The sequence below is a fragment of the Falco peregrinus genome, chromosome 1, assembly GCF_023634155.1.
Source record: "Falco peregrinus isolate bFalPer1 chromosome 1, bFalPer1.pri, whole genome shotgun sequence".
Lineage (NCBI taxonomy): Eukaryota > Metazoa > Chordata > Aves > Falconiformes > Falconidae > Falco > Falco peregrinus.
This window is the reverse complement of record NC_073721.1, coordinates 13,463,112-13,478,321: the sequence shown is the minus strand read 5'-3', so window position 1 is coordinate 13,478,321 and position 15,210 is coordinate 13,463,112. Positions and strand designations below refer to the sequence as shown.

The 15,210-nt window shown below is 38.2% G+C and overlaps 1 protein-coding gene and 1 long non-coding RNA gene across 15 annotated transcripts in view; one reads left to right on the top strand and one right to left on the bottom strand.

The window, feature by feature from the left end:
• The window catches only part of LDB3 (LIM domain binding 3), a 128,660-nt gene that overhangs the window by 73,358 nt on the left and 40,092 nt on the right, over positions 1-15,210 (top strand). For 12 of the 13 annotated variants that reach the window (XM_055790171.1, XM_055790002.1, XM_055790111.1 and 9 more), the window contains 2 exons: positions 4,969-5,138; positions 6,115-6,151. In XM_055790171.1, the coding sequence (XP_055646146.1) occupies positions 4,969-5,138; positions 6,115-6,151 (207 nt within the window). Of the gene's footprint in view, positions 1-4,968; positions 5,139-6,114; positions 6,152-10,157; positions 11,159-15,210 lie in introns of those variants that run through there. The other variant, XM_055790247.1, reaches the window with a different exon arrangement.
• The window catches only part of LOC114011959 (uncharacterized), a 59,054-nt gene continuing 50,005 nt past the window's right edge, over positions 6,162-15,210 (bottom strand). The window contains exons 5-6 of one of the 2 annotated variants that reach the window (XR_008744777.1): positions 8,344-8,491; positions 6,162-7,211 (exon numbers count right to left, since the gene is read on the bottom strand). This is a non-coding gene — a long non-coding RNA (uncharacterized LOC114011959). Of the gene's footprint in view, positions 8,492-15,210 lie in introns of both variants that reach the window. The other variant, XR_003554125.2, reaches the window with a different exon arrangement.

Genomic DNA, 15,210 nt, shown 5'->3' with positions numbered 1-15,210 from the left:
TTGAACACCACGAGCAAAAGCTTTGTTCTAACTTTCTCATTTTAAACATGGAATCCACCTGTCTCATGGGTGTTTTTGAAATGAGATGATAATGCCCATTAATCCTTTTGCATCAGACAGTTCTAGTGGAACACTGTTCTTTGCAGAAAGACTTCATGGCTGTGTTCTCCCCTGTAATGTTGCAATGAAAGTTTTTCTGCAAGATTCACTATACAAACTACTGCTTAAGCTTTTCCTTCGTTCTGGAACGTGGGTCCCAAGCCTAACATTCACCTCGCCCCAGAAGAGTCTAGTGTTTCTATTTCTACGTGCAGTCAGGTACAGGGACTCTCTACGTCTACTGCGCTGTGAGCTACAGCCTGTTTAGTAACAACTTCTTTTTAAACTCGTAACACTTAGTGACTAAGCAGTTTTCTCAGTAGATTGTTCTATTACAATTAACACAGCATTTTTAATCTCGATATAAAGGCAAGGTTTGTGCAGATAGGACAATGGTGTATCCATTGACTGATATTCATTTGATTAAACCTGTAACTCATTTCCTTAAGGTGTTGCTTTGACCTCTGTGATATTCTGAACTTTAATTTGCAGTAGAAACCAAGGATGTTCTTTAGTTTGCATGGCTGATCAAGTCTGAGATAAGATTATGCTTAATACAGAAGTATTTGTATGAGAAGTTTGTCATATAAAAGCAAACCAATTTGTCTACTGATTCATGTAGTCTCAATTCTCTACCCATAATTTGGTCTCGGCACTTAATTACTCTTCTTTGGGCTTTTCATTTTATGTTAAGAGAGAAGCCCCGCAGCCACAAGGTGTGTGTAAGATGGTAAGCATACTCAGACTGTAGATCTAAAGGGCTTCGGTTCTTTTTGGCAGACAATAGGTGGAAACACTGCTTGCTGCTTCTTTTATCGGTGATGAAGAATAGACAGGCTTAAGATAAGAATTCCTTTCATAGTTTGACCGTTTGAAATCAGTGATGTTTTAACTTAAGTCAGTGAGATCAGAATCGGGCTCCTGTAACTTAGAAAATAACCCACATGTACTGGATCACCATGGAAAGCACAAAGAAAAGCATATACATTTTTTATTTATATATACTGCAGTTATTCAGACCTCATGCTGGAATTAAAAGTAGAAGAAATTGAATGCCCTGACTTTATATCTTTTCTCACTCGATGTTTCTTTGTTTTAATTGATTTTGCTATAGCAAGAACCAAGAGTCGGTTGCAGTAAAACCATGTGGTTAGTACATTTCAAGCACATTTCTATCAAACCTCTTCTACATTCCATTATGCAGTTCTAGCCAAATTTACAAGTCATGTCAGTAGACATAAATCCAACAACTTTATCAGGATTAAGATCTAACAGCTTTAGTTGCAGAATCAATAATGTGATCGCACAAACTTAGCCTCGTGTATCCTCTACAATAAGTCAACTTGGCTGGATAATTTACCAGCCTACATGAACTGTTTCTTTGCTGGGTTGAGGGTTTTTTTACCTCTTAGAGGTTTTTTTTGTTTGTTTGTTTGTTTTTTATACTAGTTGGAATCAGTCTAATACCCAAAGTCACAATATTTCATTGTATGTCTACATCAGGGGTAGAACACTGTAGTGTTCCTAAGTTTTACTTATTGCCTATTTAAATTAAATCTGAATAATGACTCCAGGCAGTGATTCACGTGGTAAACTGTAGTTTATAATGAACTCCAAGAAAAAAAAAATCACATTGCTACTTATTCAAAGAGGTCTGACTGTCTTTAAAGCTTACTTTAATCTTAATAATGTGTGACTTGTATGATGATGTGAAAAAGGAGGACAGTCTTTTACTGAATCCTACTAGAATACCTTAGGCTATAATATGAAAAACCCTCAAAAGGTCTAACCCGTTCGGGAAGAATTTTTTTTCCAGTAACATTAGTTTAAAGTAATATGCTTAAAGATGCATGATATTTCTACACATACACACCCAGATGGAAAAAAATTAAATTAAGAAGAGGTATAACACAACCATTAACATGGTTATGTGCATCTTTAGGCTGTCTGTAAGAATCAACTGTCACATTTAGGTTTATGAAATGCTCATAATCAGCAATACGCTCTATTTTACACTTCCATGCTGAGTGGCTTATATGTCCTAGTTACTCATCCACAATATAATTACGTTTTTTTAAAAAGAAAAAGCCCTGTTGCATTAAAGACAGAGCTGGAAATATTCCAGTATGTTGCATTAATTTTGTTCAATTTACATGAGCGTGTTTCACTCTGCTAGGGAAGGTTAATTCTCCAAGCTCCATTTCCTGCCTTAATCATCTACAATGAGGATATTAATATGTCATATTAATGCCACACATTGCTACTGTGAAATTTGTGGTCCAGCCTCTAGTGTTTTTTAACTACCTTTGAGCTAATGGCATATCTATACGTAAGACTTTTATACTGCATTTTTGTAGATTTGTCATAGTGTAAGAACAAAGCATGTCAGCTTGAGGGTTAAACCAAAGGAATCTGAACTGTCCCTGACCTGCACACTGCTGTTGCTACAGCAGTCCGTGGTTGAACTCAGCAGTACTACCTATCCAGTGGTTTATTATCCACTCTACAGCAGTCTGCAGCTGTGAAATTTGCTATCGCGTACAGCAGTTTTTTAAGCTTTGGCAGAATTAAAAAGTAAGTCTGGGGATATAAATTAAACAGTTGGCCAAAATCCGGCAGTCACCTGCGGTGGTAGTGCAGGGCAAGGTGCTGGGTGCTTAGCCAGTACCAAGGGGACTTGAAACCTGGGTCACCTCGGGGAACTTTAACTGGACCCTTCAGAGTGCCAGGGCTTTTCAGCGTAGCCAGGAGCGAGGGGTGGCAGCAGAACGGTGAGACTGGGTGTTACGGAGTATCCCTTCTCCTTATGAAGACTATTTCTGCATGAAGTCAGCAGAAAGCAGAACTCGCTGCGGTGCTTCCCTGCCTCAGCAAGCCTGTCAGCCGTGTATGAAGGGCCAGAAGAGGAAGACTTCCTTCTCCCGTCTTCCGTCTGTGGAAGAATATGGGCACTATTTGTTCACTGGTGCACATCAGCGCAATACGAGTGGAAGCCGCTGATGGCACACCCTTCCCAAAATAAACAAGTCCACATTACACCTTTCATACCTGTTAGTGTTTAGATATTGTAGAGACAGTTATCCAGGGAACACGAGCTAAAAAAAGGAGCTGGAAAATGCTGCTGCCTCCTACAGGGTATCTTCTGTGCTGAGAGACTTTTTAACATAACTTTTATGTTTTGTGGCAGGGCTTAAACTGAAGAGTCAAGGTTTTTTTTAAGCTATGCTCCATCACGTAGGTGATTATTCTGAAACATATGAAAGAAAAATAACTGGGTTTTGTACCCTGCTGGGTCCTCAAGAAAGTGAGAAGTCTGCATATACTGGGAGTTACAAGGAATATAAATACTCCTCTAATTAAAAAAAAAGACCAACCTAAAGAGGTGGGGCATTTTGGGGTCCATAGCATATATAATTAGCACACATCATGTTTCTGAGCACCTTCCAGTCTTACTTGAAGAACACATTCTATGCTATTGTTAGATGCAAAGCCATTAAAACAGTGTATTACAGAGTGCTGGAGAAGATGAGTGTGTCAGTTGGAAAATACTGATATATGGGTAATATTTTTTATTACACCGTATGTTACTGCTGCATGTAGGGTATCAGACGTGCTGCTTCGCTTTTTCACGATTCCTCTCAGGCTCTCAAATCACAAACCCACCTTCTCTGCAGATTTTCTCTGCACAATGGTATCTTGGAAAACACTAACTTTGAGCCTGAACCAGGGAAGCAACTTTTACACCAGGTGACTGCTTCTGGAACTTTATAGAAGTGACTTAGTTGAACCGGATGGCCCTTAACTTTTAACAGAGCCATTTCTCAATTTTCATTAAGCTGAGCATGCTGCTTGCAAAGCTCTATATGGAATAGCATGTTAAAGCTGTTATAATAAATCACTTGCTTCAAAAATAGAGCTTGTATTTAGAGAAGTCATGGAGCCAAGTTGCTCCAAGCACACATCATCCCCTCAGTGTATATTTCTGCAGCTCTGTTAATATTTAATTTTAACTGTATGCTATGCAGAAGTTATTTTCACAGGGGCAGGAGAACTATCAAGTTACTAAGTCTGTTTCTAGCTTGCATCGTAAATCGGAGAATCAGAGAGAGGTTACCTCACTTGTGCTACAGAGCTTCATAGCTTTGACTTAGGTGTGCAAAATTGGAAGTTTTTTTCCAGGATACATCACTTTGCAAGGTGATTAGAGATGTCATAAGACTTTGAGATATATTCTGCTGTTAAAGATTTCAGGTACAATATACGTATGCGAGTACAAGTCTAGACTTCTAATGCTTCACGTGTTTAGTAGACAATGAATCCAGAGTTATGGCAGCTGAAAGTTTGATTCAGAGTTTGGCAAAGAATAATCATCTCTACAAAAAGCTACAAAAGCCTATCACATCATTTTTATAATGAAACATGGTTTTTATTTCTAATTGCAACCTTAAAATAGTGGCCCAAAACTGCAGCAAGATAGAACATAAAGCAGTATCAACATGAAGCTGTTTTTGTAAGAAAAAAGACAAGAATGCTTAGAGAAATACATGTTTTTTTCCTGGCATACTCTCCTTTATCACCAAGCATTATTCTAATCACCATAAGCTTGTGGCTGCATTGGCTGAGAAATCGTGAAGAGACATTTCCAAGCATTTTCACACTGATTTGAATGATAACAGACCATTTCATAGATAGAATGGGCCATAACATTCTTAATTCACATAAAATTGACCTGTGTATTTTTTTAAAAAAGTGGTATTTTCAAAGTTGTGTTCTGGACTGCTGTTATTCTGGATGAGAAACTAAGACCAGAGAGGTTGGGATGAAAGTTACCATGTGCTGTTTCACAGCGTTTCACTTTCTGAATTGCAGTACCCTTCCTATTAAAGACACTCACGTAGACAGTGCCTCTCCGGTGTATCAGGCTGTGCTTAAAACTCAGAACAAGCCTGAAGATGAAACTGAAGACTGGAGCCGCCGTTCTGCCAATCTGCAGTCTAAGTCTTTCCGCATCCTTGCCCAGATGACTGGAACGGAGTACAGTAAGTCAAATAACAAAGCATCCCCCTCATCCTGGTTTTAGATTCATGCCTTTATTTTTTTACCCCAGTATTAGCAACTGATACTTGAGGAAGACTCATGTCCAGCTTGCAGTCACGGTCAGCGAGGGCTAAGGTTGGAGAACCCTGGATGTAACCTGAGGGAACTAGAAAATCAAAGTGTTCACTCTCACCTTGTGCTTTATGAAGGAAATTCTTTGATCTGCCAGGGGTCTCACCAGAAAAGTATAACAGACTATTCAGTAAAAGAGCACTTGGGGCCCATAGTTCTTCTTCCTTACAAATGAAATCTTACAGTGTAATCTTTAATTTTCCAGCAGCCTAGACGTACAAAGCTGTCCATTCATTAGATAAAAAGATAAACAACTTACGTCTCTTGTAACAGTCTTTTGTGGAAGTGACTTCCAGAGGTTAAAAAAAAAACACAGATCATGACCTGTATTGAACCTATGGTTCTGTGAGCTCCGTTATCTAAACCTAGATCTGCCAGGAATGTCATGGGAGCTTGAACTTTGTTGCTCATTGCCTATGAAAATGTTTTTCTGACCACCTGGTGCTAACTTCAGAGCTTGTTTCTGATCTAGAGAGAGGGAAGTTCAGGGACCTACCCACATCAGGGGGAAATACTTAGTATTTCCTTCTCATATGATTCTGCTGCTGCCTCTTATGCTATCCTATGAAACAGCAGGCCCTCTCTGCAGAATCACAGCTGTGAAACATTGCTAAAAAATGAACAAGAAAGTACTTGTAATAGCTACTTTCCTACTAGCACCCTTCTTCCTAACCTTAGGGAACTGCTCCTCTTCATGCTGTTCTTACAAAACCTACTGTTGCAAAGTCAGCGTGAATTCACCTTTAGATAGGCTTTTGATATGTTTCTGAAGAACTTATAATTTCATCATAAAGCCAATTTCTTTCTTTATTTCTTTTTTAACTGAAACGTTTTTTTTGTCTGCAGTGCAAGATCCAGATGAAGAAGCCCTGAGGAGGTCAAGGTAGGCAACTCCCTGTGAAAAATCTGGCTTTCTCCTTACTGATAACCAAATAATGTTTTAAAACAGCATTAACATGAACATACATTGTTATATTTTTGTCTTAAAATATTCTAATGCATTTACTTTTAAACCACTAAAATTAAAATGCTATCAGTGAGAGGCATTTGAATGAAAAGGATAACAAATTAGCATGTTTTTAGGAAAGACAGTGCAAAATTCCTGAAGTGTGTGTTCAAATCTGAAAGCACTCTGCACATGCAACTCTCGTGTACTTCACTGGGTGTGTGAATGCAATGAGTTCCTAAGACCAAGCCCCGTGTAACTACTCGATTGTGTAACTGGATGAAAATATATCATGTTGTGATAGCACTGAAATTTGTGAGCAATTTATTTGGATGACCCTATGATTGACATTTGACTCGCCTAAAATGATGCAGTAAAGGAGTAGTTTCCATCCATATCCGTAATCATTTGGTTATGTTTTGTTTGGAATAAATACAACCCAAAGTTGCAGAATATGGAAGCACAGGACTGCTTTTGCTAGTGGGTAGATGTATTCGTTTCATATGATCTACCAAAAACACTGAATAAGTGGCTATGTTCAGAGATGTAATAAGGAATTAAAGATTTATTATCATCTTCTGTTGTCCTGCATAGCCAGGAAATAGATTTAGTAGAGATTCTTATGCTGAGCTGTAAAACCTGCAGCTGAAGCAGCGCATCCTGCATGCAAGCCTGATTTTCTGTTTGCATACCTCAAATCCCTATATCATGTTAGCTACTCTAAGCCGCTGGCTGGGTTTGTGATGTGTTTGATATTCAGTCAACTTTTTCTTTTTCTTTTTCTTTTTCTTTTTCTTTTTCTTTTTCTTTTTCTTTTTCTTTTTCTTTTTCTTTTTCTTTTTCTTTTTCTTTTTCTTTTTCTTTTTCTTTTTCTTTTTCTTTTTCTTTTTCTTTTTCTTTTTTTACTGCCATGTGGCTTCTATAAAGGTTCTGAGCTTTTTGATCACGGTGCAGGTCACAAATGTTGAATCAGTGAGAAAGATGTCTGTCATTTTCCCTGTGAAAATACAAGTATACTTTCAGTTTATGTTTGCTATAAACCTTCCCTTGCAGTTCACTGAAGTTCATGGCTAGGTGCCTGAACATCAGGCCTGACATTACATCCCGCAGGGATTTATTTCTTCCTTCAAATGTGCAAGCCTAATTCTTATTAAATGTATTGTGCGTTATCTGTTTTGATGTAATAGGCACACATCCAAATCCTTATTGTGATGGGATTTAAAGCATTGTGCTGAACTTAACAGTCCCCCACATACATCTAAAAGTAATATGTTGTTTTAAAGAACTAATCTTTCCAGCTGTAATCTGTGGCTTTGGAAAATACTAGATATTGGAAACTTAACATGGTATCAGATATGTTGAAAATAATTATTTAGTAACACAGCAGCATGTGTAAATTGCATGTTCTATTCAGTGTAACTTACAGTATATGACTATATCCACGGTGCTTTGTGCATTTTCTGCAGTTTTGAGGTGTCACCGTTTTACCCTTTTTTTTCTGCACAGGCACAGTTACGGTTATGAGTATACTTAGGCCCAGTTGTATTACCTAAAGAGGTTTAAGGGCGTTCATTGCTAGTAGAGGCGGAAGGAAATATATGCTAGGTAGTTATATGGGTACAGTGCGATTGGCACGAGCTCTGGTGCAAGGAACGGAGTCTCCTTCCTACTTAACTGGTTATGCTTGCTCCATCTCGGTGGCTTGGTACCTACCTCGGACATTGCATGTACACCACGGCAGATCTGGTAGCAACAGCCCTGGTTATGCATGCCTCCATCATATACTACTCTTTTAGGCCTACCGGACTCCGTCTGTTTAATCTTTTGGCAAGGCCCCTGCTACTTTTGATTTTGTAAAATGCACAGGATCCATATTTTAACTCCATTCTTCCAGCTCAGTAATGGAGTAGCAACTCCTCTTGAGTATCTACCCCAGACAGCCTGTACAACCACAGCTTTCTCCACACCCACAGTTTGGGATCAACTGGAAGGCTTCCTGAAAAGAAAAGGCTCCTGAAAGCAAAAGGTTTCCATGGAACTGTGGAACCTGAGTCTTGCCAGATTCAGTGTTGCATTAATCCCATGCTGTCCTGGCATTGTGGAAAAATCCTTCATGTTCCAAAACTTACATTGCTAGAGATTTCACAGTGTGGGGAACTTTGGTCTTGGGGCATGCTGTGAGCAATCTCTCTCTGGTGCTTTCTCTTGTCTCTGTGTCAGCTCTTCAGTGTAGTCAGCAAGGACTGCATGAAATGGTGATCAGGTTTCTTCCAAATGCTTGGGGGAGAAAAATAATAATAACAAAAAATAAACACACGTACCTTATTTTTGGCAGCACTGTTTCACATAAAAATAGTCACTTCTAGATTGCTGCTTCTAACTTCATGATGTATGCACTGAACAGAACCCGAGCTGGGGAATTTTCAGGTGGCAGAATATTCCGTTCAGTTAATGAGTGCATTGCATGACTGTCCTTTGCTCGTGCTACTGCTATTTTGAAGGCACACATAATCTTATAACTTGCTGTGAAAACTTTCCGTTGCTGTTGTGATGATTGTTACAGAATATTTTCCAGAAAGGTCGTATCCATTTCAAGCCAGAGGTTTCTGAATACCTTTTCCTTGAACGGATCGGTATCTCTTCAAAGCAATAAGGGAATTCTTAAATTTCATGTAAGACCCACTGTATGGGTCTACTGTATGAGCTAGTATGCTCCAATGTAACTTGAAAAAATGCCATCATAAAGTTTCAGCATTTCAGCTAGGAATACTTTATATCTTTTAATTACTTAAAAGCATGAAAGACAGTTTGGTAAGTCAAGACTCCTTTAGGAGTGTTACTTGCATGACACTGTGTTATTAGAAACAGAAGACTTAGAAATATCAGCAAATTTGTCGGCATTTACTCTGTTAATTGTTTTGTGCTTTCTTCAGCCTAAGGAGTAAAACCAGCCCGGTTTGTTCATTTCTGTTTGGCTGGTTTCACTCTCAAGTTCCGCTGCATTAACACAGTTGCCTTGCGTTTTGGGTGTAAACGAGGGGGAAATGACCTTGTCTGCAATGAATCAAAATACATTTTGCAAATAACATTTTATTTTCCATTCTGTTTGATATACTTCTTCTTGACTCTGTTCTCATCCCACATGCTCCTCCTTCGCCTCTTTATTTACAAAACCTGAGTTTAAACTATAGAACATCTTGAAAAGATTACATGCTGAGAGGCACTAAACATTGCTTACAACTTGCCCAAGTGCCCCATTCTGCTGTCAGAGGTACCTAGGGGCGTTGGCAGGAGGTGGCCAATACTTTGTGGGACTGTGCTTTGAAAATCCCATGACATACTGCTTTTTGACACAAATGACCAGAAATATTTATGCATATGTCAACAGTTACACTCACTTATGCGGAGAAAAGCTGTAGAGAAGCACTGCTGAAACTGTGGCTGATTGTTTTTACAAGAAGGACAGCAGGATATATATGCAGGCTGACCTAGGTATTACTGAATGGAAAATATTTGCATTAATTTTGCTCTTGTATTGGAGCTAACTTTCACTGACTGCTCAGTTGGGGGTGAGGGAGGGAAAAGCCAAGAGAATCTGCTGGCAGGAAAACAATGGGATGAAACTGCATTTCTAGCAAAAGCAGCCCTGTAATACCAAGCACAAGTCAAAGAATATGAAGTTACATCAAGTTACTTCTCAGAAATGAACAACTGCAAAACCTTTCAGACATTTGTCCAAAGGGATCACCAAGCCTTCTTTGCACTGATTTAAAAGCTGAGGAAGAAATCCAAATAAATTGCTATTGCCCTAGTTATAAGGCAGGGGAGTAGTAGCCATGGGCCCTAACCCCTTTCTTTCTCCCTCCTTTCTTTCTTCTCTCTGTGTGTCTCTCTTTCTGTCTCTGTCTTTCTCTCTCTCTCTTTCTCTTTCTTCATGCCACAGGGAAAGGTTTGAAACGGAACGTAACAGCCCACGCTTTGCCAAATTGCGCAACTGGCATCACGGCCTATCAGCGCAAATCCTTAATGTTAAAAGTTAAAAGCCCACGTTTAGCAGGCAAATACATAAGACAGAGAAGTACAGTAAAAAACTAACTGCTGTCCTGAGCTAGAGCCTAAGTGTGTCACGCACAGGAAAGGCTTAGTTCTAGGGCCTTTCTCCGAGTGCCTGTCTTCTGTAGATCTCTGTTGTTAGCCTTTTATCCATTCACTCTCACCAAAAGTAAAAATGATGATACAACCCGGTTCTTGTTCTTCATTATCAAGTAGATTAGCTTTTGTCCTTTACTATATCAAATGTAACTGCAGTATACGGGAAAACAGCATTATTCTGCTTTCTTGACTTTAATTCCAGGAGAAAATGAGAGGGAAGTTATTGACAGTATTTCCTTAGAAGGAAGAGGAATGATACTTTTACTGAGTTTTACTGCTGTAAAGATAATTAAGTAGGAGAAAGAAAGATGAAAAGGAAAACTGCCTGAGTCTGGCCTAGACTTTGCTAAATGTACAACATACTTAGTTTGCATAGTCGAATGATGCCGCTTGAAATAAGGTATTAGCAATGTGAAGTTGTATTTCTTCAATATATTATACTGATAGCAGTCATTTGCTGAAAACAGTGCTGTAAGTTTTCTGTTGGAAACCTGAATTTATCATTATATGAAAGCTAGAGATAGCTGTGGTTGCTCAGGATCTTTGAGGAAATTACATTTTGCTGTAGGAGATTTAGGAGTGAGAAGAATATATAGTACTACTGGTGCACTGAAGTTTTTAAAAGTATCTTGTAAGTTTTAAGGAATATGTTGCCCATTCTGTATTGCTCTTGCTTCGACCCACATTTTTTTCTGTATATAGCAGCATGCTTTATCTGAAATAAAAGACTTTAAAACTAAAATAATTATCTGCCTGTTTTACAGAGTACTTTATTCTGTTTCAAAACAGTAACTGCTTCAACTGACTGAAAGAAGTAGAACTTCTCTTTCCACAACAGAAAATTTGGTCAAAAAGCTTTCCCCTATTACCTATAATTATTGCTGACCTTGAAGTTATCTGAACTAGAATAAACCTGACAAAGCAGTTGAAAGAACAACAGAAATTAACAACTATTGTATTAGGTGTGAATGATAGCAAAGCATAATTAATAGATGTTAGATGACAACCTATTAATAATACCATTTAGCACTTCCATTTGAATAATATGCATTCTCTGGCAATAATTAGTAATTGTGCCCATGGCACAGGCACTGAGACGTTGCTGGTGCTTAGAATGGGATAATTTTGTTTTGACATTAGAACTATGCTTTGCTTTTAAGCTGTCAGTCGAGATGTAGCAAACCTTTGTAGCTGCCAAGTATTTCTGTTTTCCGTTTGAAGTACAAGAGCAATGTTCCTTCCCTTTCCAGTTTATGGTCTGATCATTAAATGAAACAAAAAACGCAAGTAAATGGAACTGTTTGGGGTTTCCATCGAAACAGTTGACATTAGCCCTCAACAACCTGCATTAGGAGTCCGTAGTACTGACTGAAGCAAAAATTTCTGCTGATAAAACACTGGTCTCTGCAATGGAAGGTTGACTCTATGGCAGCCCTGCTTACGGCCCTCAATATTTTTTTTTCTCATTAACTTCTATAAACTGCAAATTAGGTACCTCTATCTGGTAGCAGTAATTCTGATCAGAGATTAGCGCATGAGAATAGCTTGAAACTCGCTTTGCTGCTTCCAAACATCTCGGCTTTGTATCAGCAATCCATATAAGAACAAAGTTCATTCAAACTCCCATTCTTCTTCTGTGTTATAGAAAAAAGCTGCCATTCATGGAGGGTTTTACATGAACCAACCACATACTGGAGTGTTTAAAGGAAAAATAATCTAGCTATCATACTTTTAAAAAAGTAGTAATTTTTGAGTATTATTTAAGAGTACATGAGCGCTAGTGCCTTTTAAAATGCATTTCACTTTTCTTAGATAAGTACCATAGCGATGCAGTAAACATGCCATTTAATATACACAACATTCATTTATATTTTCCTTATGGGAACACAAACAGATCCTGATCGCACCTTCTAATTAGTGCCTGTGGAAAATCAACGTAACCGCATGAAATAAGAGCAACATTTTAACTTTTCCTGAATGTTGCTAAGATCAAACTTTGGTTCAGAGCGGGTGATTTTGTTTACCTATGGGAAATTTTGATAGAATTTAAAATATCAATAGGCAATTAACTTTTTCTCATAAACATCAAATATACCTAAGTAAAAAAATCTTCCCGTTCTAATTTTCAACTAAATTAAATGATTTTCTGAAGAAGTAATACTACAATGTTTTCACTTAAATAGGAATTGTGTTTCCTTAATGTTTTATGAACATAACACTGATACTGTTTGTTTCAAATAGTCCTAGTGCATGTACTATAATGGAAAAGAAAATGTCTAGATTATGTCTCAATGTTTACACTTAAAGGTATTTTTAAATGTTTTTTTAATAATCAGAAAAGCATAGTTTGATCAGATATGAAATTAATGGAGATGTAATTAAGGAACCCCTTCTTCTTAGCTCTGCTTCAGTGGATTTAGTTAATGATAAAAATTCAGTGCATATAAACCATGTAACCAAATAGAGAAATAGTTGTAATCCTTTTTTCCTGGAGGATACAAAATGGAATTTAAATACTCTCCAAGCTTGTAGAATTTCAATTATTTCTGTAATTACAGGAAAAAAAAAAAGAAAAAATCTTCAATAGTTGATAACTTCTGGAACTTTTGCAATGACAAAGACCTTTTGTAAAGGTGCTGTTGTTAATCCCTAAGGCTAGATTGTTTACTACAGCTTATTCCCACTGCTTAGTCCTGTCCCTTTCAAAAAATCTCCCAAGTGATGGACTTTGTTAGTTAAACCATCAGTCAAATTTTTCTATCGAGTTTCTTCTTTATATGTAAATTAGTAATTCCTTAACTCTTACTCCTCAAAAATCTGCCTTTATGCTGTCATGGTGATCTTCAAGCCCAGAAAATTAATGTTGCAGAACTTTCTTTGAATAACTATTAGGAGGCCTTGTTTTTCTGTCCTGAGCGGCAGGCAGACCTTTTCTGTAAGGTGGAGAAACTGGACTGGATTTGTCATTACACTATATCTCATTGCTCGAGACTAACAGACTTAGGCCGGATAAGAAATCATTAACAGCTTTAAGAAACCGCTAGCTTTGCTGTGGCAAAAGCTCAAGTCCGGCCTGGTTATGCCCTATTTTTAATATGTCCAGGCTTATCTCACTGTATGTCGGTTCTGATTGACCAACCCCATCTTGCAGTGTTTCTTGACCATTTGCAGAAGTTTGCTGTTTTGCCTGGGAAAATTTGTCTCAGTTAAAGACAGAGGGGCTTAACATAGGTTCCTGATTGAAGACTCCGGGAGTCATGTAATTCTTTCAAATAGTGCTGATGATAGGCAGGTGTAACTGTCCCACGCTGAATATATTTTGAACCATGACTGTTCTGCTGAGCAGAAGACAATGGTTGGTGACAAAACTGTCTGGCAAATAGCCTCCATGCCAAAAATAAAGTAAAATGCAGGATGTGGATAGTGGTATTAACCCCCTGCCCTTCCCAACATTGCCAGTAAAGGATAGTGTTATAAGCATTTAATGAAGATACAGCAAAGCTGATGCCAGTAGGAAATCAAAACCAAAACGCCTTCCAGGTAAATCTGCTTGTCTGGTTATGACACAGGGAAATGCTCATTTTCTGCTGTGATATAAGACCGTTTGTTCTGAACTAACCTGTTTCCTGAACAGTGCTGCCTTGCCTTCTACTCAAATGGTCTCCTCCTTACCTCCTATGGTGCTTAGTTTGCAGCAGGGATACTGACTGCATGCGGTGCGTGCTGATGGGACATGGCTAGAGTGTGACTTCAGAACAGCAGGCATGAGAACTTGACCTCTCTTCCTTCCATGCATGACAAAATTAAAAAAGGAGAAAGGTTCTGTGGCTCCTTCCCTCGCCTCCCTCTTTTCACGTCTGCCCGCATGGGAAGGAGAGTACGTTTTTCCTATGTAATAAATTCAGAGGTCGCTTTCTCTTCATTGTGGTTTCTCTCTCATTATGCACAACTGTGTGGAGTATATATTCAGCAGCAAGGAACACTTCTTTTAGGGACTACTTTATCACTTTTGAAAAGTCCCAACTCTTGCGTATCACAGAGCTGTTGAAGTCTTCTTCAGGGCAGAAGAGGCAACACCAATCTTTCACTTGTGCATTCAGGTTCCCACGGGGATTAAACTGATTTTGTGGCTTCTTTAGCAGTGTCTACCTTGAGTTTCAGTGACTGCAACTATCATTACACATACCAGAAAATACATGGATACTTGCACAGATTTCAGTTTGCAAAGTTAAAAAGCTAGAATTTTGGTATGGTCTGCAATATGCACAAAAATAGATTGACTAAAATTTGCTCTCAAGCACAATACATTCTTTGTTCTACTGCTGCTTATCAAAGCTGTCTGATGCCACCAAGACAAGCTAAGGAATCTTGATCCCCTTCCTTTGTTTGCCAGAAGTTCCAATGATTAGCATTGCTGACCTGCCCAATTGTCAAAAACTTCCTATCTATACGCTAATCAGATTACCAAAATCATTTTGAAATATACACCTTATTTTTCTACAACAGCCCATGAAATAAAGCAGACTTCTATAGGTAGCTTTCTCATTTAAGGAACATAACTGCAATAAAGAATAATAAGCGTATCAGTTTAATATATTCTATTTGATCTCCACTTACCTTTTAGCAACTAAAGAGTGAAAAATACCTTAGGAATAGTGAACTAACTCAATAGTCTCTATGGAATTCTGAGTGAAATAAGAAGGGAAAATCGATCAAATATAATGTGTTTCTTCCCCCAAATAGCCCTGGAAGTTCTATGGGGAAAATTAATTGAGAGATCATAAATCATTTGTTCGCAAGCCAGTTCTCTGTAGAACCACTTGATCAAAGATTGTGACTGTAAG